The 25,819-nt window shown below is 55.0% G+C and overlaps 1 protein-coding gene across 3 annotated transcripts; it reads right to left on the bottom strand.

Moving 5' to 3' along the window:
• Window positions 1–2,311: 2,311 nt before the first annotated feature.
• RHBDL1 (rhomboid like 1) lies at window positions 2,312–25,179 on the bottom strand. 3 transcript variants are annotated; one of them, XM_074965583.1, is made up of 8 exons: window positions 25,022–25,179; window positions 18,784–18,951; window positions 17,135–17,359; window positions 16,683–16,831; window positions 12,269–12,381; window positions 6,324–6,424; window positions 5,460–5,520; window positions 2,312–3,919 (listed from the first exon to the last, which is right to left on the bottom strand). In XM_074965583.1, exons 1-8 carry the CDS (start codon window positions 25,058–25,060, stop codon window positions 3,648–3,650), a joined length of 1,128 nt encoding a protein of 375 aa, XP_074821684.1. In that variant the 5' UTR covers window positions 25,061–25,179; the 3' UTR covers window positions 2,312–3,647. The 3 variants fall into 3 exon arrangements, with proteins under 3 accessions (XP_074821684.1, XP_074821685.1, XP_074821688.1); XM_074965584.1 differs by having other exon boundaries at window positions 18,793–18,951; XM_074965587.1 differs by lacking the exon at window positions 25,022–25,179 and adding an exon at window positions 19,911–21,071.
• Between the last annotated feature and the right edge of the window lie 640 nt (window positions 25,180–25,819).

Below are 25,819 nucleotides of genomic sequence, written 5' to 3'. Positions count from 1 at the left end.
TGGACTTTCATCCAATCCCTGGCCCACAATGATACATGCCCTGAATATGAGAAGCTCTCCCAAAGAGAGTGGTGAAATTGCCATCTCTGTCACACCCAGGTGAACTGTGCCACTTTCGGCCCAATGGAGGCACTGGATGAGAAGCTACTGATGAATGCCAAAGTGCATGAGTGGTGGGAGAAGGGATCTGATGCGATGTAAAATTCATAATGCATAGTAATATTTTGCCCTCCCCGCCGAGGCTTCATGTGCATGAGGGGGTGTGATTTCCCCTGCTTGTGAACGCCTACTGGCGTTAGCGCACATCGTGCTAACGTGAGCACAAGTAGTAGTGTGGCCAAGGTAGCAGAGGTAGCAGCAGAGAAGACACAGCTGAGCCATTCTGAGAACCTATCCTCTAGCTAAGGCATGTCGCCTCTGCTTGTTGTGGGTGCTACAGAGCTATTTAGACTCAGGTGCTGAGCACTCGCCCGAGTACGTGTCTATGAGCAATGGCATCACACCCCACGTTTGCAGCATAGATGTAGCCTGAGGAGCTCAAATCCTTTACAGGTGTCACTGAATTAACCCGTGAAGGACCTCACGGAAGCAGGTCAGGAAAAGCCTCGTCCTCATGCTACAGCTGGGGAAACCAAGGCACAGAAAGGCTAAAGCACTTGCCTGGGATCCCCCAGGGAGTCAGCAGCACAGCCAGGAATGGAGCCCAGATCTCTGACTTGAGCCTCAAAGGCACTTCCCATGAATTTCGATGTGCGGTAGGTACCTAAATCCCTTTGAGAAGCTGGGCCATGGTGCTTTCACCAGATGACCTCCCAAACAAATGACATATGGCATCAGGAATCTCTGCATGTTGTCTTCTCCCTGCAGAGAAAGAGCCCTTCTGATCAGTGGGGAACCCCAGAGGGGCAGTGTGGGGAAGCGTGCACTGGTGCTACCCAAACTGTACCTGCTCTGGGCATGAAGATGACCTCAGTCTCCAGGCCTGGCCATTGGGCCCCTTTCCCTGGCACTAAAGTCACAGGCACAAACACTCACGAGATCATGGTATGACGATCCGTCAGAGAGCCAAGCGGCTGCCCGACAGCACCTTAGGAGAGCTGGATGGACTTGGGGCATTAGATACGCTTTGACCATAGCGCTGGCTTGGCTGAGGGCTGCAGTCCCCGGTTCAACACAGAGCAGGTAGCAACAGGGCAAACTCCATACCACAATGTGGCTCACCTGCAGGAATTCAGTCTCCACAGCTTAGTGCTTGGACTACTAGGACTGCCAATCAAGGGGCTTGCTGTGATGTGGACAGCTGCCTGTTGAGAGCCCCATTGCATTCCACACAGCCTCACAACCAGCCATGAGATGGTAGCAGCTCCAGTGCTGGGCTGGATTCGAGCTGGCACCTCGGGGTGGTGCCATGCATCTCATCACCAGCTCCCACCCCCAAGACAGCCACTCCGGCCTCCCACCTCTCTTCTCCTGCCCATTTCATCTGCAGCTTCCTCCAGTTAGAAACCAGAATAGTCACCAATGGCCAGTAAGCATAAAGAGAGAAAAGGGCAACACCGTCAACCCGTGGTTCTGGGGCCAGATTTTCAGAGGGGCTGGGACTGGAAGTGAGCCTGACACACTTCAGAATAGGGTGTGGTACTGCCAAGTTAAAGGCTCAGCTCCTCAGCTACTGTGAACAACCATCACTCTACTAAAATCAGAGCTACGGTGATTTACTGAGGAGCTGGCCCCACACTCGGCTGGTACAAATCATCTTGTCTACATGTGACTGTTAAACTGGATAAAGTAGGGTGTGACTGGAAAGCAGATGAACTATTCCTGATTCACTCCCTGTGGGGACACTCTTATTCCAGAATTAGAGTGCCTTCTTGCAGATTAGCTAAATCCACATCCAAAATGGATTTTGTTAGAACAGAACACTCTTAATCCAGAATAAGAGTGTCCACACAGGGAGTGAATCAGGAATAACTCCCCACACTCCCAGAATCTTAGCATGTGGGACAAACTACAGCAGCACTCAATGTATGGGCCATTGGTGGAAGGCAGCCCCACTTCAAATACCCAGTCCTTTGCCAGTCCTCCCTCATCATCAGCCACAAGCCCGGATGTCACAAGTGGCTCTATGTGGATGAGCAATTTTCCATTTGGGCCACAGCAGATGAGGATTATGTCCCATTCAGCAGTGAATAAGCAAGCCTGGCTTCTGGTTCTTTGCCCAAGACGGGGAAACCTAGTCCTCCCCTAGGAGGAGCCAGGGAATGGATGCAACACTGCAGTGGAGACAGACAGAGAGCAGAGCCACATGGTGTGCAAAATATTTATTTATACTCCAAAAAGGGTCAGACTTCAAATGCGGGTCCTGCCTCTTTCCCTCGGCCATCCCTGCCCCTCTCAGCATGAGGCACCAACCCATTGCTCGGGAAAGCTCCCAGCAACGCCTGCCGCCGTGGAGCGACTCCAGGAGGTGTTTCACACCAGCTATTGAAACCTCTGGGGTGTGCAGGCTTTGGGACCTGGAGAGCCAAACTGGGGGTCACAGCTGAAACGAGTCTGGCTGGTCTCAAGCTCTGATTTGGCGCAGAAAAAATCTTGTTGGCACCAGAGTCCATCATGTAAAAGAGCAATTTGTGTTGGGAGGCCCTGGCCCCTGCACAGTGGGTGGGTGCTCAGACTAACCCTGAACTGTGTGCCATGTGAGCTCTTAAAGGGTTAAATAAGCCAGGGAGCACTGTAACTGCCCTTGGTACAGAGACCAGAGCTTGACATGGCTGTTTCCTAGGGATAAAGGAAAGATGGGCTCCCTCCTGACCTGCTTCCTGGCCTGTGGCTACACTGAGATTCCATCAGTCCCTGCACCCAACTGTATTGGCCCTATCTTCTGCAGAGTCAGGGGGCACCCGTGGCTGCTGCTGTCTGCCCGGTCTCTGCTGGCCATGGGCAAATGGAGTCTCCTCGCTACTCTCTACTGGGCCTGGAAGCAAGGAGCAGAGATTTCATGCAGGGAGCTTTTCCACCCTTACCGTGCTGCCCCCGCAGGGCTCTGCCATAAGGGACTGCACGGAGAATGGGGTGCAGGGATGGGGAGAAGCAGGAAAGGGGGAACAGAGGGCATGAGAGCGAGCGAGAGAACCACCTTCACAGGGGAGCAGTATTTTACTGGGGTCCCTGCTGTGCTGGTGCTGCCCAAAGCAGAGTAGCTGGGCTGCCCCTGCCCCCAAGAGAGCTAAGGAGAAGTAGGGGCAGGAAGACTGTACATTCAGTAGGGAGCATTGGCATACCCAGCCTGGCACAGGGGGGCAGGTCAGCCGATTCACTCCCGCCCACGCTCGCCCGGGGGGCACACATTCGCTCACACACACGAGGGCGGAATAGCTTTCTGGCCGAGCTCGGCTGCGCAGGGAAGGAAGGGGGGTTGCCTCGGGATTTGCGAGCGGGCAGTGTTCCTTGTTTCCGTGTCACGCATCTGTTGCCTCCCAACCTCAGGCAGGGGCCGAGGAAGATCCAGTCCGGCATCCGGCTGAAATAACACACTGATAGAAGAAGTGTGTGGCTGGTAACAGGCAGGGCTCCGGCCAGGAGGTTGGCACCCGCATCGTCTGGGTTTTGGCACTTTCAGGGTGGGTGTGGAGGGCCCGGGGGGGATGCTATGGCGGAGGAGGGATATGTGTCCCCAGCAGGTCATAGGCGAATATGTTCCAGAAGACGGCGAAGACAAGGAAGGTGGCGTAGGAGAGCAGCACCACCCACCAGACACACTGGTCCTGCAGGTTCTCCTCGTAGCTGCGCAGGATGGTCAGCCCCATGCTGATGCCCACGATGGCACCTGCCAGATGGGCCATGAAGCTGGGTTGGGGGCCAGAGGCCACCAGGGGTGGAGAGAAACGGAGCCATACGGCACGGCCCACCTCGGAGCTCACTGCAAGGGGGAGGACGAAGAGTGAGAATGTTCGCCACAACTCTGCTGAGGAGGCTATTGGCTAAGAGCCACCGCTGCCCTAGAGAGTCTTCCCTTCTCATGCCCCAGTCACCTCCCCTGCAAGTCTATCCCATAGGACCCTGCTGATCCCCAGCAATCCTGCCCACTGTGCCAGGCCTCCCTTCTCCCAGATGCAGACAGGGGCTTCCCGGTGGAAGGTTGTGCAATTCTTCACCATCAGCATCTGCGTATCGGTGGGGGTGACAAGCTATGGGAAGTGGTGGGCTCTCCATCCCTGCGAGTCCCTACACTGAGCCCAGATGCCTCTCTAAAAGAAATGCTCTGATTCAACTCATCCCTTAGCGGCGGTCATACAGGCCTATGGGGGTAACAACCACCTGCCCTTCCTTTTGGCACATGGGAAGGGGGAACCTTGGGGTCCTGGCATGGAAGAGAGTGAGAGCTAGTTCAATCACAACGTACTGCACTTGGGAGGAGTCGCTTACAGAGTAAGGAAGATAATTCCCCCCAGGGCAGGAATCCCTGGGGGGTAGGGTTCCAGGCATCCGGTTTTGGACTGGAACGCCCTGTTGAAAAGGGATCCTGGCGGCTCCGGTCAGCCCCATGGACCAGGCCATTAAAAGTCTGGTCAGCGATGCAGTGGGGCTAAGGCAGGCTCCCTGCCTGCCCTGGCTCTGCTCAGCTCCCGGAGGCAGCTGGCATGTCCCTGCGGCCCCTAGATCCCTAGCTCTGTGCAGCTCCTGGGAACCACAGCCAATGGGAGCTGTGGGGATGGCGCTTGCAGGCATGGGCAGCACACAGAGCCCCCTGGCCCCTCCACCTAGGGGCCACAGGGACATGCCACCACTTCCAGGAGCTGCACAGAGGCAGGGCAGGCGGGGAGCCTGCCTTAGCCCCACTGTGCCATCGACCAAGAGCTGCCTGAGGTAAGCACCGCCTGGCTGGAGCCTGCGCCCCGATCCCCCTCCCACACCCCAACTCCCTGCCTCAACCCAGAACCTCCTCTTGCACCCTGAACCCCTAATTTCTGGCCCCACCCCAGACCCCCAGCCAGATCCCTCACCCCTTCCTGCACTCCAACCCCCTGCCCTAGCCCTGCACTCTCTCCTGCACCCTAACTGCCTCCAAGAGTCCACACCACCAGCCGGAGCCCTCACCCCCTCCCACACCCCAAGCCCCTGCTCAAGCCCAGTAAAAGTGAGTGAGGGTCGGGGAGAGCAAGCGACAGCGGGAGCGGGGATGGAGTGAGTGGAGGCAGGGCCTCTGAAGGGGCGGGGCAGGGGCGGGGCCACAGAGAAGAGGAGGGGCAAGGTGTTCCCTTTTGTGCGATTAGAAAGTTGGCAACCCTATTGGGTGAGGTTCTCTGGCTTGCGTGAGACCGGCAACTGAACTAGGTGATTAGATTGGTCCCTTCTGCCCTTGAAATCTCAAGACACCACAGTGCTGCCAGCAGCCTCACCCAGCTAGGCTCCCACAGGCCCTGCTCTCCACTGCCTGACCACATCCGACACGTACTTACTGCACACCAGAGCCAGGACCATCCGGAGCAGCTTGTACGGGCAACGCATCCCCGCCCAGTTCTGTGGACAGAGACCCCAAGTTACGGCGGCATGAGAGCTGTGGCCTGGGATCCCCTTTGGACCATTTCAAAGTGGGGAGGGACCTGAGGGTGGCCGGCCAGGCTGTTGCTCATCATTCAAAATGGCAGCGGGAGTGAGTGGCGCTCCGTGTGCGCAGGGAGCCCACCGCCTGCCCACAGCCGCATCCCATGGAACAAGACATGGTGGCCAGAGCCGGCTTACAGGACCTGGAAAGCAGGGGGCCTGTGCTGGGCCCATCAATGGGCGTAAGCACAGAGATAGGACAGCCTGCGGGAGGCAGATACCCCACACTGAGCCTACCAGAGCTGCCCAGCTGTCACTGGTAATGGCAGAGACAGAGACAGAGGCAGAGGCAAAGGCTTCTCCGGGTACCTATCAGACCTCTCCCACTCAGCATTGCCCCCGCTGCCAGTGCAGTGCCCCAGCTGGTGCTGGACAGGAGATCAGGAATGAACTGGTCCCTCCTGCAGTGCTAGTCCCCCGGCTGGTTATGTATCAAAAGACACAGACCAAAGCTGTTTGTTGGAACGTGAGCAGAATGGCGACTTACAGTAACCCTGCAGGCCCAGACACACCGCTGGCCCGCCATGCTGCTCTCCCCAACCTGGCCAAATCCCCTTTAGCCTCATCTCACTGGGGGCTCCTGGCCCAGGGACGTCCTCTCTGCTGTCCTGTGATCCTAAGGGACACCAGATCTCCAGTGCCAGGGAGGAGAAGCAAATCAGCCACCTCCCAGTCTGTCCTTCCCCAGGGCTGGCCTGGCTGCAGAGCCAGGTACCTACCATGACAACGTTGGCCAGGTGAGCGGAGCAGAGGGCGTAGACACCCCCCGAGCCTCCGACCAGAGGGGCCCTCATGTCTGTGATGGAGACAGTCAGGGAGCCTGTGGGGGAGAGAGGAAAGGGGGTTACAGAGTGGGGGAGAGAGGATCACCCTAGGCAGGACTAGACCCCTCTCCCGAGGAAGGAAGATGTGGGGGGGCAGGGCAAACAGGTGCTCCGGGGCGTCAGTCGTTCACTCGCTCAGCATCCAATTTGAATGGGAGGTTTCCATACTCGGGCTTTTCCTCTCCATCTGCCCACGTGACAAACTCAGTTACACACGCTCTACCTATCTCCCCCACCCCAGCCCCAGCGCACTCACCCCTCACACGGCACGGTAACTCTCGGCACAGCCAGCACACCACCCCCCACACAGCACCCACCCCCGGAGCCCACACTCCACATGCACCCCATAGGCCCCAACCGCATCCCAGGAGCTCACACCTCGCAGCACACGTGCCACACCTTACCCAGGCCATATATACACACTGGCTAACACAACACACACACCCCGCCTACAATCGGCACACTCCACACCTTACCCAGGCCATATATACACACTGGCTAACAAAACACACGCACCCCGCCTACAATCGGCACACTCCATATCTTACCCATGCCGTATATACACACTGGCTAACACAACACACACACCCTGCCTACAGTCGGCACACTCCACACCTTACCCAGACCATATATACACGCTAGCTAACACAACACACACACACTGCCTACAATAGGCACACTCCACATACTAGAAAGAGGTTACTGGACTTTACGCTGGTAGAATCATAGGATCATAGAAGATTAGGATTGGAAGAGACCTCAGGAGGTCATCTCGTCAAACCCCCTGCTCAAAAGGTAATAACAAAATGTTTTTTTAAGTACATCAGAAGCAGGAAGCCTGCTAAACAACCAGTGGGGCCCCTGGACGATCGAGATACAAAAGGAGCACTTAAAGACGATAAAGTCATCGCAGAGAAACTAAATGAATTCTTTGCTTCAGTCTTCACAGCTGAGGATGTTAGGGAGATTCCCAAACCTGAGCCATCTTTTGTGGGTGACAAATCTGAGGAATTGTCACAGACTGAAGTGTCACTAGAGGAGGTTTTGGAATTAATTGAGAAACTTAACAGTAACCAGATGGCATTCACCCAAGAGTTCTGAAAGAACTCAAATGTGAAATTGCGGCACTATTAACTATGGTTTGTAACCTGTCCTTTAAATCAGCTGCTGTACCCAATGACTGGAAGATAGTGAATGTAACGCCAATATTTAAGAAGGGCTCTAGAGGTGATCCTGGCAATTACAGACCGGTAAGTCTAACGTCAGTACCGGGCAAATTAGCTGAAACAATAGTAAAGAATAAAATTGTCAGACACATAGAAGAACATAAATTGTTGCGCAAAAGTCAACATGGTTTCTGTAAAGGGAGATCATGTCTTACTAATCTATTAGAGTTCTTTGAGGCGGGGGTCAACAAACATGTGGACAAGGGGGATCCAGTGGACATAGTGTACTTAGATTTCCAGAAAGCCTTTGACAAGGTCCCTCACCAAAGGCTCTTATGTAAATTAAGTTGTCCTGGGATCAGAGGGAAGATCCTTTCATGGATTGAGAACTGGTTAAAAGACAGGGAACAAAGGGTAGGAATAAATGGTAAATGTTCAGAATGGAGAGGGGTAACTAGTGGTGTTCCCCAAGGGTCAGTCCTAGGAACAATCCTATTCAACCTATTCATAAATGATCTGGAGAAAGGGGTAAACAGTGAGGTGGCAAAGTTTGCAGGTGATACTAAACTGCTCAAGATAGTTAAGACCAAAGTAGACTGGAAGAACTTCAAAAAGATCTCACAAAACAAAGTGATTGGGCAACAAAATGGCATGTGAAATGTAATGTGGATAAATGTAAAGTAATGCACACTGGAAAAAATAACCCCAACTATACATACAATATGATGGGGGCTAGTTTAGCTACAACTAATCAGGAGAAAGATCTTGGAGTCATCGTGGACAGTTCTCTGTAGATGTCCACACAGTGTGCAGCGGCAGTCAAAAAAGCAAACGGGATGTTAGGAATCATTAAAAAAGGGATAGAGAATAAGACGGAGAGTATCTTATTGCCCTTATATAAATCCATGGTATGCCCACATCTTGAATACTGCATACAGATGTGGTCCCATCATCTCAAAAAAGATATACTGGCATTAGAAAAGGTTCAGAAAAGGGAAACTAAAATGAATAGGGGTTTGGAATGGGTCCCATATGAGGAGAGATTAAAGAGGCTAGGACTTTTCAGCTTAGAAAAGAGGAGACTAAGGGGGGATATGATAGAGGTCTATAAAATCATGAGTGGTGTGGAGAAAGTGAATAAGGAAAAGTTATTTACTTGTTCCCATAATATAAGAACTAGGGGCCACCAAATGAAATTAATGGGTAGCAGGTTTAAAACAAATAAAAGGAAATTCTTCTTCTCTCAGCGCACAGTCAACCTGTGGAACTCCTTGCCTGAGGAGGTTTGAAGGCTAGGACTATAACGGGGTTTAAAAGAGAACTGGATAAATTCATGGAGGTTAAGTCCAGGATGGGTAAGGAATGTTGTCCCTAGCCTCTGTTTGTCAGAGGGTGGAGATGGATGGCAGGAGAGAGATCACTGGATCATTACCTGTTAGGTTCACTCCCTCTGGGGCACCTGGCATTATCCCCCTTCAGGTAGTTGAAGGCTGCTATCAAATCCCCCCCTCACTCTTCTCTTCTGCAGACTAAACAAGAGCAGTTCCCTCAGCCTCCCCTCATAAGTCATGTGCCCCAGCCCCCTAATAATTTTCATTACCCTCCGCCGGACTCTCTCCAATTTGTCCACATACTTTCTGTAGTGGGGGGCCCAAAACTGGTCGTAATACTCCAGATGTGGCCTCACCAGTGCCGAATAGAGGGGAATAATCACTTCCCTCGATCTGCTGGCAGTGCTACTACTAATGCAGCCCAATATGCCGTTAGCCTTCTTGGCAACAAAGGCACACTGCTGACTCATATTCAACTTCTCATCTACTGTAACTCCTAGGTCCTTTTCTGCAGAACTGCTGCTTAGCCAGTCGGTCCTCAGCCTGTAGCGGTGCATGGGATTCTTCCGTTCTAAGTGCAGGACTCTGCACTTGTCCTTGTTGAACCTCATCAGATTTCTTTTGGCCCAATCCTCCAATTTGTCTAGGTCACTCTGGACCCTATCCCTACCCTCCAGTGTATCTACCTCTCCCCCCAGCTTAGTGTCATCCGTGAACTTGCTGAGGGTGCAAACCATCCCATCATCCCGATCATTAATGAAGATGTTGAACAAAACCGGCTCCAGGACCGACCCCTGGGGCACTCCACTTGATACCAGTTGCCAACTAGACATCGAGCTGTTGATCACTACCCGTTGAGCCCGACAATCTAGCCAGCTTTCTATCCACCTTTCATTTATCCAATCCATACTACTTTAACTTGCTGGCAAGAATATTGTGGGAGACTATATCAAAAGCTTTGCTAAAGTCAAGGTACACCCAGCTGATTTGACACCTCAAAATACATGCAGTGCACAAACATGCATTGGGCTGAATTCATCCCTGCTTGATCCCTGAAACCAACTAGGGTTACACCAGGGATGAACTTGGCCCATTAGGATGACTGGTGGGCGACAGCCCCGCAGGGCTCTTCCTGGCTTTTTGTGCTGCTCTAGAAGGAGTGGAGGTTCAGAGTTGAGGAGGGACACAGCTCCCTGCACACCCCATCCACTGCTGCCCTGGACAGCTGTGCTGGAACTGACTCCCCGAAGGACTTGGCAGAGCAATTCCATCTAAGGCCACTGGGCATGGCAACAACAGGATTTGGGACTGCATCCTGCCAGGTGAGAGACAAGATCTCCCTGTCACACAGGGAAGAGGTGTTTGGGGAATGGAGCCCTGCCCCACACTGCACTGTGTGCCGCCTCTCCCAGCTACGCCACCATGGCTTTGGGGAAATCAGACAGCACTTCTCATGCTGCTCCCAATGACTAGGGAACCGGGGAATGCCTATCACTATAGCATCTAGGTATCAGTTCTGGGGACTCAGGCTTCACCCAAGAGACTCCAGCAGCACAGTGCCCCCTGCAGCATTGATCTGGTACTGACTCAGGTAGTCAGAGCCACCACCACCACTTCCTGCGCTCTTGGGTGGGCTTTCCCATCCATGATGAAGTCTAATGCGATCACAGCGCAAGGTGCTGGGGGTTAGCGACAGCGGGGTGGGGGAAAAGTCTGGTTCTGATACTTCCCCAGGGCCCCCGCCCCCTTCTCCATGGATGCAGTACAGGCCACGGCAAAAACCATGGTGCGGGACTGCAAGAGAAACAGAGGTCCCTGAAATGAGGATGACGGGGTGGCTGGGGATTCCACCCTCCACCCCGATGCCAGCTAGTTCCCGCCTCACGGCCACACAAATCCACTGGTTTGAAACAAAGCTATTGCAAGAAGCTGGCGCGGGGACACTGAGCCCCTCAATTCTAGGTCACTGGTTCAAACCCAACTCAGCTATGAGTGAAAGTCAGGGTTATGTGAAGGCTACTTTGGAGTCTCAGTGCTGCTCCCGGGGGGCATAAACCCATCGTGCCTGGCCCTGATTTGCTCCCATTTTTGGCAGCAGAGGGGCCTTGCATGGAATGTGCTGTGGATCCTGGCCTTCCCTCCAGCCTCAGGTCCCTCCAGGTCAGGCTGGGCAGACTAGGGGAGTTGGCACTGCTCCTGCTACCTCTTCTGCAGCTGCAGAGTGAACGTGGCTTACAAGGGCATGGCCAATTTCCACCAGCTGAATATAAAACCCAAAGCTGGGGACCCTCCTGCATGTACTTCCCAGGGTAGCATCATCCGAGCTAGAGGAGAATCTCCATTCGCTGTGGGGCATGTGATGCAGAGCTGAGAAGTTCTGCTTCCATCCAATAGAGGGCAGCGTTATCACACACACAGCCACTTTACTACATGGCTGTCCTGGGCAGATGAGATGGGATAATAGCCCTTCCCCAGTGTCCCAGGGCTGGCTGCAGCTGCGTTCCCCCACAGCAGGGTTACAGTGCGGGGCTCCACTCTCCCCAGGCACTCCAGATATCACAGGGACAATATCGAGACCCACAGGAGGAGCTCTGAACCCCTGTTAAAGGGAGCCAACCCACTGCAATCACTATCTGTGTCTGTGGAACCCAGATCCGGTTTACAGGAGAAGGGAATAGAGCCGTAGGAAGGGGACCTCTGGGAGCAAGTCAGTAACCAACTGAAGCTCAGCAGAGATCTGGGTCACCATCTCTACAAGCCCAACAAAGCCCGGCTCTCCTGGAAATTGCCCATGAAGGGCAATCTTTCCCCCAGCCCTGCTGCCCTCAGCCATTTCAGTGGGGCTCCGCCTGACCTAAGGACACGTAATGTATCACGAGCAGCTCTAATTCTTTATTGATCTCAGCTGGCGGTGCTGACCCACCTTCTGGGAATAAGGGAGACGGAAATGCAGAGCTCTGACAGCTTAGCGGGTGGGTGTGGGGAGAGCCCAGGAGTGGCCTGCATCGCCAGGGGGAAGAGGGGAAGGCGGAGAGAACATGGGAAGGGAAAGACAGGCCAAGAGAGGAGCAAAGGAGAAAAGAAGCTGGCAGGAGAAGACAGCGGTGAGCTCTCAGGCTGACTGCCACAGCATAGGCACACACCTGGGCCTTTGCAGCCGTCTCAGGAGGGGCCCAGGGGACAGCTGAGGACTCGGTTCTAGGAGGATCAGTCACCATGGGAATAAGGGGGAGCTAACAGCCGGGTTGGCAGCGGGACGGGGTCTTGAATGAGCCTTCGCCGCCAGTGCAGGGGAAGGGAATTCCTGCAGGAGGCAGCCTCCAGCCGGGCGCTCCTCACCCACCTGCCAGCACTCCCGCCAGGTAGAGGAAGCTGATGCGTAAGATGCCATGGACCATCTCCAAGGGGACCCCAATCATCAGCTGAAGGAGGGCGTTGAATCCCAGCTGTTCCAGCCTAGACAGAGAGACAAGGAAACACATTCATCCAGCAGTAACTCGGTACGGACTAGGCAAGCAGAGGGCGCTGGCCAGCTGCGCACACAGGGCAGGGGTGGGAGGGTACACAGTGCCCTGTGCAGGAAGGCAGCAGGTTAAACACAGGGCCCAGGATGGATCAGGGAGTTTCTGGGAATAACAAATGCTAATTGAGACTTTGGCCCAACCCTTCCCTTCTGAAGGCTTTAGGATCCCATGCTGGCCTCAGCACAGAGCAACTAGGCCCAACCGTGGGAGATGCTGGTGAGCACCTGAAATTCCCACTGGCTTCCGTGGGAGGTGGATACCCGCTGCCTCTCAAGAGCCTCCCTCCCCAGCCCAGCCAGTGTGCCGCAACCCTGAGCAGGGAGGGCCTCTGTACGGGGGGAAGGGAAGGCCGCTCTTCATGGCCCAGCTCTGCACATCTGCAGCACCTCATCTCTCGGCACTTTATACACACCAATGAGTCCTTCCAGCACCCCCGTTTTACTGAGCAGGAGTCGAAACAGAGGGGCAGTGACTTGCCCAAGGGCACAGACTAAGCTAGTCACAAATAAAACCTCCTGCCTCCCATGCTTCCTTGTGTAGCCCAGACCCTTCTCCTGCAAGCCTCGCTGTGATGGCTGCTCCCAGCCACACCTGTGGATATCCACCCAGGAGGGAACTGAATTGAGCCCACCTAACCTGGGCAGGATTGGAAACGGAGACCAAAAAGATCCCTCTTCCAAGATCCGCTCCCTGGGACAGTCCATCCCATTGCAGCTTGTGTAAACACCACTTCCAGCTGAATTTGTTTTCACTTGGAGCCTTGAGAGCCAGTGGCCACATTCACTCACTGAGCTGAGACCTCCCAGGGCCAAGGGTGGAAGGTCTGAGATAGGAAGACGCGGCTGCAGCCTCCTGCCATGGGGCCTGTTCCCAGGAATGCCCTGGGCACATAGCAATGAGTCCTGGCCGAGCCCTGAAATGCCAGGCAGCCTCTAGGATCCCACCGACATTGGCATCGGGGATCTATTTCAAGATAACACCACCCCAGTGCTAAACGGGCGACGTTTCACCAAACAGCCTCCAATTAGAGGGCGGTCTGTTGTTAATCCCACCAATCAAGAGGCCATGATAAGCGTTAATTGCAGCTAATCTCACCAATCGGGGGAACGGGCTGCGTTCCCGTGATCAGACCTTTGTCGTTCCTTTCAATGATAATTATTTGTATCATCCCTAATTGGCATTCTTTGCTGTTACCGCGCTGGTGAGCCCCACAAAGCCGTGGTCTCTGCGCTGAGAGCATCTATGAGGGCGGGAGATGGCTGTCGTCCCCGTTAGACACTAGCTTGGGAAGTAGTCGAAGCCATGTCTCTCCCGCCTGGGACACAGAGCGACGTAACAGAGCAGCTTGCTTTTCTGCTGCTATTCGTGGCCATTGCTGGCCGATGGCCCCTTCGTGTGATCCCTCTTCCCCCTTACTCTGCCTTTGAGCATCAGTGTGTGTGGGTCTGGAGCCGTTCTCATGCAAAACGTATTGGGAGGGCCCCTGGGGTCCGGCCTATTCTGAGCCACTGGTCACTTGCTTCGTTCTCCAGGCATTTGAGGTGAATGCTTGTGCTCTGACACAGATGGAGAAGGGGGAAAAGAAAGAGAAACCCGGCAACTTTGGCATGAAATACATTTAAACACGGGTAATGCATCTGAGCTCACCCTCGATGTGCCCCAATTCTGGGCAGGCACAAGCAGGAGCCAGGTACAAGAGAGCACCTCCAAGTAGCTCAAGAGGAACTTCAGTCCTGCGGAAAAGCTTTCCAGCCCTACGCTGTCACCTCTCATCTCTCGTGACACTGCTTGGCCAGCATGCAAATCCCTCAAGAATCGACAAGGTGTTTCCCACGCATCATAGCCCCCCTTATCCTGCCTCCCACAGCAACATCATAAGGCTGGATTTATGACATCGCAGCTCTTTCCATGACGACAGACTGGGAGGTGAGCAACCCTGGGATTCGGTCTTCATGCCAGTATTTAGCTGCCAGGACACAGCTTTTCTTTCACAAATCCTGGCAGCTTGGACGTGGGGAGTAGTACCAGGGAAGGGTTGGCAGAGGTGGAAGGGCCTGGACTGTCAGTAATGCTAGGCCACCAGTGACTTTATCCCTTTCTCCTGTTGGGGAACTGTCTGCTCCACAAATCTGACCCTCTTCAATATAGTTTGATCAGCGTTCTGTGCGAATGAATTGCAGACTGTGGGCTGCTCACCCACTGTCCCAGCAATCATTTGATGCTAAAACTCTGTGTATTTATAGGCTTTTCAGTGGGGCTCATTTCCATCCCAGCTGATGTGCTTACAAGTGTTAATGAATTAAGCCTCACAACTGTGATGCGCCCTCTTTTACAGGTGGGGAAACTGAGGCACGGAGAGCAATCTGCCCCACGGTCACATAGTGAGAAAATAGTAGAGCCGGGACTAGAACCCAGGTCTTCTGACTCCAAGTCTTATCCGCAACTGTATCCTTCCTTCCAAGTCACCTGGTATTGCTTTTGCTTCCTGATTGGATGACCTCCCCTTTATTATCTGCCTCTGCCCATAAGGAATGTCACTTCTTCACAAGACAAATGTGTTGAGTCAAGTCTTGACCACTGGCCCAAATTTGCTTTCTGTGAAATTCGACCAAACCAAACTGCCCATCCGGGTATTCGAACAGCAAATCAGATCATTCTCCCAGCCCATTGCTTTGACCCTGCCACACCTCTCTCTGCATCCCTCCACTGGTTCCGCCTTCTCTATCGCCTCTAACATAAGTTTCTTGTCTTCATGTCCTAGCCTCACCCGACCTGTTCTCTCTTATTCTGCATCAATAGGTCAACTCCCGCCCCGCTCGGCCCAGGAACCCAGCCTCTGTCACCCACTTCTTACATTTTCAAACAAGCACTTTTGTGCTTTCTCCCCTCGCACTTGAGAGAAGCTCCCTGTGCACAGCTGCAAAGCCACGTCATTGTCCTCCTTCAAACCCCTCCTTCCAACTCTCCCTTGGCATGGGGCCTACAAAAAACTGGACAATGGTTGGGCTGCAGGTGCACTGAGATCACTGCCTACCATGGTGACTAGACTTGTCTCACTGTTCCACCCCCATTTCTCTGTCCGTATCTGTCTGGCATCCCTTGTCTTTTACTTAGATTGCAAGCTGACTGTCTTTCTGTTCTGTCTGTACAGCACCTAGCACCGTGGAGTCCTGTGACAAGGGGGTTCTAGATGCTATGATCATACAAAGAGTAATAATAATTATCATAATTAATAACAAAGAAGGGCTGCAAACCCAATTGAGGCTAAATTCTAGTCCCCAAAATGTAACTGTCTCACTATTCATCCAGCTCAAAACCCCCTCCTGGAGTCTGATGTCCTTTATTACCCACAAAGCAAGGCACCGTGCTGGCAGCTGCAATACAAGGTACCGCCCACCCCGTGCCCTCTTAGGGGATGTCTACACTGCAGCTGGGAGCCTTCCTCCCTCCCAGCGTGGGTAGAGACAGACGCATACTAACTTTGCTTGAGCTAGGCCTCTCCGACTAGCAACACAGGTGATGTGGCATGGGGGAGGCTCCAGGCTGAGCCCAGGGGGTTGGGTGGCCAGCCCAGGCCACCGCCTGTACAACAGTGTCCACCCTGCTATTTTTAGTGTCCTACTCAAGCAGAGCTAGCACGAGCCTGTCTCCCCAGCTGCCATGTAGACAGTGTAGACAGACCCTCAGCGGTACCTGAACCCTGACCTGGAGGGACCACACCTACGGCGGAGAGGATAGGCCAGCCTCAAAGCCCATTCAGCCCTTGGCCTCTCTTCTGATACTGCCAGGGAGGCGCTGGGGGCTGTTGTGCACTAGGAACGCACTGAGACCCCCCCCACCTCACTCCACACAGGCCAACAAAAGGCCCATCGGGTGGGAATACCTTTCAGCCATTCCTGATCTGGGCTAGAGACAAGGAGGCAGCCAAGAGGTGACCGGTTCCCAGGAGCCATGCAGTGCCCCAGGAGTTAAATAAACGGTTCTAGTCCGCAGTTCAGAGCAAGCAGAGCGAGCTGTCGCCCATACCTCGACCTTAGCCATGATCTGCAGGCTCTGTGATCTCCGGGGGGGAGATAGGACTTCATATCCCAAGTTCATCCAGCCCTGGGCTGGCCCACCCTGCTTCAGTGACAGTCCTCACCACCCCACCTGCTGCAGAGAGACAGGAACACAGTCTCTCCACACCAGCTGAGCTGCCTACCCGCAGGGGGCATGGGAGTGGTATGTCCTTACCCGACGTGCATGAACATGTAGGTGAAAAATCTCCAGGCCCGGGCTCGGTGCCCCGGGTGGTACACCAGCGGGCTCTTCATGTACTCTGGGTGGTAGGTCTGCAGGACCCACCGGTTCAGCCGGGCCCCGTAGCAGAGGAACACAATGATCTGCAGAAGGGAAGGGGCTAGTTGTCAGTTATAACCAGAAGGAATTCCCCGCCGCGATGCTAGGCCGAGCTGAGCCTGTGATACCCCTGCCTGCTGCCAGGCTGGGTGACTCTGTGACATCCTCCTCCTGCCCTGGCTTTGGAGCTCAGCATCCCCCAGGAAGGTGCCCAGGGTGGATTATTTTCTCAGATCACATGCAGGTGCCAGGGAGCCCTACCCCAGTGACTGGTTGCTAGGACTGCCCCTTCTCCCACGGCAGATACAAGGGCAGGACAATGTGGTCCCCCGGAGCAGTCAGCATACCTGGGTCAGCGTGATGGCTGCCATGAAGATGGGCGGAGGGCAGGTGCGGTGCTGGTAGAAGTACCAGCGCCGGTCCATCTCGCAGGGCAGGATCTCATAGGCCACGTAGCGGACAAAGCGCTTGTAGAAGCCCAGGCCGGTCTCGTCCAGCAGCACGTCCCGGGGCAGTGCCCTCTGCCCATTGGCAATAGCTCGTTTGAAGCTACTGGAACGTTTACTGCTAATCTGCAAAGAGAGACCGTGAGGTACACAGCCCGCCCAGCTACTCCACTCCCAGCTTCTGCCAGCAGGGGTCAGCCCAGGGCAGGGATTCCCCGTCCCATTCCTTCCAGTTCCTGCCATCATCAGGGAAGCACTGTGACCCAGGCCTTCTCCATCCTCAGCTGAGGAGAGGGGGAGGAAGGGCTTTTGCTGGGGCCGTGGCGGGTTTGGGATTCTGAGCACACAGCAGGGATGGGGACAGCATGCTAATGTCTCTCTCTTGCCGGATCATTTCCTCGCTCGGCCAAGGCAATCAGGAATAATCTATGGAGAATTAAGGATTTCTTTCTGCATAGCCAGCGGTGCTGCCTGCTTTAGTCGAGAGCTCAGCAAAAAAGGGGGAAAATATTCTTTATTTTCCACCTCCCTGTTTGCTTCCCTCTTGGAGGCCTCTCAAACGGGTCCTGAACCAGCAACTTAGGTCAGAGCGCCCGCTACAGACAAAGCCCTACCTCCCCGGTTGCAGCTGCTAGAACAGAATGGGGCAGCAGCCCTGGCTGCGTGGGAGCCCCTAGCTGTGAGCTGTCCCACCATCACCCTGGAGAAGAAGCTGTAGGAGCTCCCTGCAGAAGTCAGTGATAAGGGTGGCTCTCGATGGGGGAGTCACATGAGTTCCCCTCCTTTTGCTCACAACTGTCTTTTCCTCTCACCCAGTGCTGGCACCACATGGCCAGCCCTGGGGAGGCCTCCCGAGAACAGCAATCAGCAACACAAACCATCCCCACCATGTCTCAGTTCAGGGAGGGAGCGGCTCTGCTTCTGTGGCCCGTGCCATGCTGGGCCTCCCTGCTCAACAATGCTGGCTTGCGTGGAACAGCCTCTTGTCCCCTGGGAGCTGAAATGAGACCTCCCCAATTCATTTCACACAGGCCAGCCAGCAGGGAGTGCTGACTTGGAGTTCCTTCTCCAGCACCCCAGCCCAGCTGCCCACAGTGGGCACTGGGCCGGCCTGAGGGATCCCACCAAATGGGCTTCATTCCGTTCTGTGCAGCGGGCGCCCTGGGAGAGTGGTTACTTCCTGGGAGCCACACCTTCGAGTCTCAGGGCCACGTTCAAGCCTGGCGTAAGTGGGGGCAGAGGGCACTGACATCAGCAGGAGCCGGGCTCGCTTACACCAGGGATGAATTTGCCCCATGGTCTCTAACACCGAACTAAACGGAGGGCTGGGTTTTGCACTTCCCCTCCCTAAAACTCCTGCCTTTGAGTGGCAGGTTCATGCACATGAGCGATGCCCATCTGTCCTTCAGTTGCCACCCTGAGCCTGTCCTCTTGGGGGCTGCAGGATTAGAACTGCCAGGTGGGTTGTTTCAGCTGCAATGTTTCCTGGGCAAAGCATTCCCCGGCAGCACACAGATCTACAGCACCTCGGGGCTGTTACTAGTACTCACGTTACTGACCAGGTCTACCAGCTCCTGATAGCAGATCTGCCCTTCATCGTTGCTCTGGGCCAGAGCCACCAGCATCTCCAGCTTGGCGGGATCCAGGGGCAGCTCATGGCTGTGCACCAGGCTGGCGAAGGTCTCTACGCCAATGAAACCGGTGTTGTCTGGATCAAGCTGCAAAAGAAACCAGAGTCAGAGAACCCAAGGCCGAAGGGGGTCAGCTCCAAGCATTGGGAAGATGGCACTGCGGCTGGAGTAGATGGGAGCTTCCCTACACCAGGACTCTTACACTATTCCCTAAGGTCACTTCTTCTAGGAGAGGCTGGCACTGGAGTAGCTGTCAACTTGTGGGGAGTGGAGTGGCTGGGCGCTGCCCCACAGTCCTCACTCTGCTACAATGCCTGGCACAGTCATGGAGGGAGATTTTTAAAGCAAAGTATTTCAACAATGGGTTTTACTAACCCTGGAAACCCTCAGCCCAGCTGCTCTGTCTCTCTCACTCTCCCATATGAGTGCAGCCAAGGAAGTCTAGGACATGAACCAAGAGCTCCTGAGACTCAGTCCAGACCACAGAATCCTTCCACTCCATCCCTCCTACACAGCTCCTAAGATGGGAGAGTGGGCTCTGCTAAAGGCAGGAGAGAAAGTTATGGGGTGACTTGATCACAGTCTATAAAATGGGGCTAATGCTGCCCTGTCTCACTGGGCACACTCACTAACATGCGCAGAGCTCAGGCAATTGGAGCTCTGGAAGGACAAAGAGAGGTAAGTCAGCATGCGCAGGAACCCCTAACCCTAGCACCTTTGTTTATGACACTCCTGCCTCTTCCTCCTTCACCAACAAGCCCCCGAATTCTTTGCAGGTCAACTTCCAGAAAGCAGAAGCTGCACGTAAAATACGAGGGCCCTGGAAAAGGAGCAAAACTCACAGGCCTTCAAAAGGCTTGGGGAAGGGGGGTTAGGATGTTCTTCTAGCTCTACAAAGGACAATGTTCCCCAGGTGGGTGACCCCTTCAACCTGCCCTACATTTACTGGGAGAGCATGGCTGGAATCAATAACCAGCTGTGATTACGGAGTTCAGAACCAAGGTGTCCAAACCCTGAGTCCCTTCAGAAACTTCCCAGATTCATACCTCAAGTCCCAGCAATTCCAGCTGCAGTATGAGCAACGGATCAACTCTGAAGACCTTGAACCTGAATCAGGACACGCAGCCCAATGTCGCCCCATTTCCCAACTTCTTCTGAGCTTCCCGTGCAGTTTAAGAACACAAGAAAGGCCACACTGGGTCAGACCAATGGCCCATTTAGCCCAGGATCCTGTCTTCCAACAGCGGCCAATGCCAGATGCCCCAGAGGGAATGAACAGAACAGGACAGTTATCAAGTGATCCATGCTGTATCGCCCATTCCATTTCAACGTGTCCACATCTGCACCCTCCTCTCAGCTCCAAACTCTTTGAGATGCAATGCCCCTTCGGTGTGCAAATGGAGGGATTCTGATGGGCTGACGAGCGGGCCTTTTTCAAGTTCTCCTTTGCACTTCCCACCCTTTCCCTCACACTCCCATCTCCTGCTCCCACTTCAGAACAGGGAGCCAGACTCACACTGGCTCAAGTGAACAGAACCCTATCTAATTCCCCGCGCACCACCTTCAGCTCTTCCAAAAGTGTCACGTCCTCACTCACCCAGAGCAAAGCCACAGTCATGCTGGATTTACCAGGAAGGTTTGTATCCAATTTCCTCCTTGAAAAGTACTTTGAATAATGTGGGGGAAGGGCTAGCCTTTAAAAAAAAAAAAAAAACCACGCTGGAAGGTCAAGAAGAAAAGAAGAGTGTGGCTAAGGGCCCTGCCGAGGGCATGACAGAGGCTGGGTTCTGCCCCAGAGAGGCAAAGCCAGTAAAACAGAATTATTCTGCAAATAATATTGTCTCTGTCATCTTATTCTCCAGGGAACAAAATGCAAAACAGAGAGCTCCCTGGCAATGTCCTTGTGGAATGGGCAGGACGGAGAATGCTGTGGGACACGGACACGCTATTCTGGTTTGAGCTGAGGGAGACTGCAGCCTCTCCAGCCCAAAGAATCTACTGCTCCCTGGGGCTACTGACAGATCTAGTGGAGACTTCGCATCTCGCCCTGGAGGGCGCAGCAGCTGCAGAGAGGGCCCAATCCAGGGAAGGGGAAGGGACCCTCCTCACCGCAAGAGCATGAGAAAGGGGATTACAAGGAGGGGGGATGCAGCATATGGCCAAATTAACCCTTTGGAGGCTGATCACAGCACCTAGACCTTGCTCTAGACAAGGAAAGCAAGTTACAAGCGGAGCTCTCTAGGGCAGAGGTTCTCAAACTGTGGCCCGCAGACCGAGCTCCACTCAGGTGGTCCGCGGATGGTTCCCTCTAAGGTGCGCACCTGGGCGGCTGCACACAACAGAACCAAGGGCCACCCACCTAATTAGAGGAGCCACGCAGGCTCGACTTCACTAATTAGGTGCCTGGACCCTGGAGAAGATGCACGTGTAAGGTGAGGTGGGGGCCTTGGGGGCAATGGGGGTAAGTGGGAGGGGGCAGTGGGGTGAGAAGAGGAGGCGGGGGGAATTTGGGACGTGCCGGGCTGCGGCAGCCAGAGAAAGAGACGACTTTCCCCAGCTCCAGGCTGCTGTGGTGGGGGAGAGACCCTCCTCCTTCCCAGCCCCAGCTCGGGGGCTGCAGTGGCGGGGGAGAGAGGGCACATCCATCACATTAAAAAGGTAAAACTACTGATATAAAAATATGAGTTGTGTGCTTTTCTTTGTAGAACAAAAAATATTATTATAAAGGTTTTTTTATATAGCGCTTTTATCCAACGCGCTTTACACTAGTTAGCTAACGGTGCAAACAACATTTGAGAAGGTCATTAAGTGGTCCGCCGAGACCCCCTGCAACTTTCAAGTGGTCTGTGAAAAAAAAATGTTTGAGAACCACTGCTCTAGGGGTTACTGCCTCTCCACAGCGCTTGCTCCTGATCTTTCATGTGGCTGGCCATGTGCCCTGGGCTACATTTCCAGAGCCCAGTGAGCCTAGGACGGCTTTGCTGTAGGAGGGGTGGGGCAGTGCTCCAGGAAGCAGTCAGGAAGGTGCTGTGTGGGGGCAGTGTAGGACATTGCACCCCCCCACACACAATAAACCCCACGTCGGGTACCAATTCCACTTTTACTTTCTCCTTGGAGCCCCCAGTTCCCTGCACACTGGGCCTAGCAGGGAACTGGGGGCTCCAAGGAAGCTGTGATACCCGTGTTCACTGAACAGCATCTCAGGTAGGCAACCCCCCAGCATAAGCAGCCACATCCAAGTGTGGGCTAGTGGATAAATAGCTACGGTGCTGGACTGGGACTCAGGAAACTTGGGCTCTATTCCCAGCTCAGACACAGACTGGCTGAGTGGCCCTGCCCACGTCACTTCACCACTCAGTGCCTCCCTGTGCCTCCCCTTCTTTGTCTCTCTAGGTTGTAAGCTCTAGCGCCTGTCTCTTACTATTGTACGTACAGCGCCTAGCGCACAGGGGCTCCCACCACACTTGTGGCCTCTAGGTATGACTGTAATACATATACCAGGAATAATAATCCCTAGGGTACTTTCCAGTACCACTGGGTTTGACCTCCAGTAAACGACCCACTTCCACCAGGCAGCCATTTGCCCCCTCTCCCTGGGTATGACAGCAGGGCCTCCATTCAGCTCACTAGAGTCAAGAGCTATTCACTTGCTCTTCCTGTGGCCAATACCATTGCCATCGCTGCCCCCTAGCACCACCGTGTACTACAGCAAATGCACATGCTCTCACCCATGCACATCACACACAAATGCAGACCCAAGCACACACAACACCCGTCTGCATGCGCGCATACATGCACATGCATGCACGCCCTATGTGAATGCACACCCATCTACACGCATATATAGACACTACAGTATGTCCACACTTAGGATCACACGCTTGTTCTGCATAGGCACACATACACATGGAGATGCACACATACTATACCTCCACATCTCATGTACACACATGCCCACCCACACATACACCTGGAGATGCACAGTATACACATGCCTCACACATATGTATACCTGTACGCACATGATAGGCACGATAAATATGTATGCCTGCACCCTCCCCACCACACACACACGTGCATGCACATAGTATACACAGGCACACACCCCATGTGAAAGCACACCCACCCACCTGAATATGCACATAGGCATTTCATACACCCAGTGCGCACTTAGAAGCACACACATACCCACATATGAGCATGCACACTTGCTCCATGCTTGCACAATACACACGGAGATGCACACCTACCATGCATGCACAAGTACATACATGCGCTCAAACACACACTTGCCCAGCTTCTCTCTTGCCTTGTGCATTTCAGTGCAAATTGGCCAGCCCATAACAGACCAAAGCAGCAGCAGCAAAGTCATTCCCCACTCAGTGGCCTGCAGAGACCCCATCTCCAGCCACATTCCAGCGCCTGTGGCCTGCACCCTCCCAGATCAAACTGTCATCACCGATGCTCATATCCCCTGCACCTAAGGCTGCAGCATCACAACTCCCACAGGGCACGAGGACTGGGAAGTTTATTCAACCTCTAGCTGCTGAGAAAGACTGGACATGGAGGTGACAGGATCTGAAGCCCATGTCCTCCCCTAAGAAGCTCTCTAACCTTTGGACGATCATCTATAGGCCAGTGGTTCGCAGCCTATTTACCATTGTGGGCTGCATACGCAGCTCTCTGTGTGTTGTGTGGGCTGCATCCACACAATATATATACTGCCTGTATGGCCCTGAGGAGGTCACCTGGGCTACAGCTATGTGCTGATTGGGCTGCAAGTGGCCCACAGGCTGCAAGTTGAGAACCACTGCTCTAGGCTGACTGGCATTGCTGCTCCCCTTCCCCCAGGAGTGTAACAGGCCCAAGCTCTCTCCCTCATGGCAACCCTTTCCTTACAGAGATGGTTAGACACATTTGTACCCCTCAACTCCTGGAGGTTCAGCTCAGATCCCACATCTGATTGCCAGTGAGACGCCTGGTAACCCAGCTCCCCCCTCCAACGAGGTTGTGGGATTTGCCCAAGGTTATGCAGTGAGTCATAGGGATAATTATTGAAAGGGGAACTTGGAGTCTAAATTCCTAACTGAAATTAACGACCAATCTCCCCCACATCAGAATCCCTGGCAGCGCAGGGGACTGGCTAAAGAGACTGAATTTGGCTGCCAGAGTAGATGAAGGGGTTCCAGCCGGGAATCAATCAGAACAGAGTGCCGCTCGGTGCCACCAAGGGTTAATGCATTACGGCCCAATCCTGCAATCAGAGCAGAGAGCTCAATGCAACACAGTGTTAACGCATTAGGGCCCGATCCCGCAGTCAGACCACCATGTATGAATGCACTAGGGCCCAATCCTGTAGTCAGGTCACAGGGCTCAGTGCCACCATGTGTTAATGAATTAGAGCTCAGTGTTTCTAGGTGCTGGACACCCCTCACCACTCTTTGTCCAGTCTGAGGGCAGCTGCTGCTGCTCAGCGCTGCACTGAATCAGGTCCTTAGCCTCAAACCTCTGAGCTAGAGAGCTCTGGGCTGGGATGAATGAGGAGGTCAAAAGTGAGAGGAGCTGCATGGCCACTGAGGCTGCTGGCTACAGCACGTATTTACCCCTCTGCTGCTCGAGCAAGTGCCCCGATCCAACACCCTTGGCAGCCGGTGGTTCAGGAGGTGCCCCCGGAGCTGGAATAGCAGGGTCACGGCAGGCCAGCTTCAGAGTGCCTCTGACGGAGCTGGCGGGGGGGGGGGGGATGCTTGGCTCTCACTAGTGTAAGCCGCCCCCTCGCTGCCAGCAGGCACCACATCCACGCTCACGAGCACATCCGTTCTATTTCAGAGGCACGACAGAGACGGTGCTGGCTGAGGACACCAGGGCTCCCCACCTGGATGCCACCAGGAGGGGGAGACAGACCCCAGAGGTGCACGTGGCCTGGTCTGCACGAAGCCACGAGCTAACGACGCGGCGTGGGGAGAACCCACCAGGGAGATACCAAGGGGATGGGCACAGAGCCGGGGTGGCACGTCTGCAGAGAGCCCCTGTTCCACCGCCCCCCCCCCATGGAAAGTTAGCCCCCTCCCCAGCCTGCATGCCAGAGCTGGGCTGGCACCCACCCCATCCGAGCTGGAGAGGAGCAGCAGCCGCTGCCTTGGAAACCAGCACTCACCTGCTCCTGGATGAGCTGCAGCAAGGAGCTCCTATCCATATACCTGCCGGGGCTGGCTGGCTGCAGGGGCGGCCGGCTGCGGGGCTCATCGGAGGCACGAGGCGGCGCGGGGCGGGTTTGCTGCTCGCCTCCCAGGGCGCCGGGAGCGATGGCGGGGGGGGAGCCGGGCTGCAGCCGCCGAGCCAGCCAGCCAGCCCCGCGTTGCTGCGGAGCGATCGGAGAGCGAGCGCCGCTCCTCTCCCGCACAGCCGGGCTCCGGGGGCGGGTGCCAGCGAGAGGGGCTGCGGGAGACGCGGGGCCGGGAGCCAATGGCAGCCCAGAGGGGGCGGGGGGAGGGGGCAGCCGCGGAGCGCCGAGCCCACCGGAGCCGGGAGCGACGCTGCAGCCGCCTCTGGCGCTGGCGAGACACCTGCGGGCCCGGCCGCCGGGGAGCGCACGGGGCGGGGTGCGCGGCGGGCACGCAGCAAACGCCGGGCGGTCACCGGGATGCTCTGGGCACCTCCCCCCTGCATCCCGGGTGACACCCGGCCCGGGCACAGCGCCCCCTTCCCCTGCATCCCGGGTGACACCCGGCCCGGGCACAGCGCCCGCTGCCCCTGCATCCCGGGTGACACCCGGCCCGGGCACAGCGCCCCCTGCCCCTGCATCCCGGGTGACACCCGCCCGGGCACAGCGCCCCCTGCCCCTGCATCCCGGGTGACACCCGGCCCGGACACAGCGCCCCCTTCCCCTGCATCCCGGGTGACACCCGGCCCGGGCACAGCGCCCCCTGCCCCTGCATCCCGGGTGACACCCGGC

The sequence above is a fragment of the Natator depressus genome, chromosome 10 (genome assembly GCF_965152275.1).
Source record: "Natator depressus isolate rNatDep1 chromosome 10, rNatDep2.hap1, whole genome shotgun sequence".
Lineage (NCBI taxonomy): Eukaryota > Metazoa > Chordata > Testudines > Cheloniidae > Natator > Natator depressus.
The sequence above is the reverse complement of the archived record's forward strand: the minus strand, read 5'-3'. Positions and strand labels throughout refer to the sequence as shown.

Excerpts from the sequence above, each read along its gene's own strand:
- RHBDL1 (XM_074965583.1), bottom strand. The coding sequence starts at position 25,060 with ATGGATAGGAGCTCCTTGCTGCAGCTCATCCAGGAGCAG. Across the intron at positions 12,382-16,682 it reads TACATGTTCATGCACGTCGG|GCTGGAACAGCTGGGATTCA; the intron begins GTAAGGACATAC and ends CTCTCTGTCTAG. Across the intron at positions 5,521-6,323 it reads ACCTGGCCAACGTTGTCATG|AACTGGGCGGGGATGCGTTG; the intron begins GTAGGTACCTGG and ends CTCTGTCCACAG.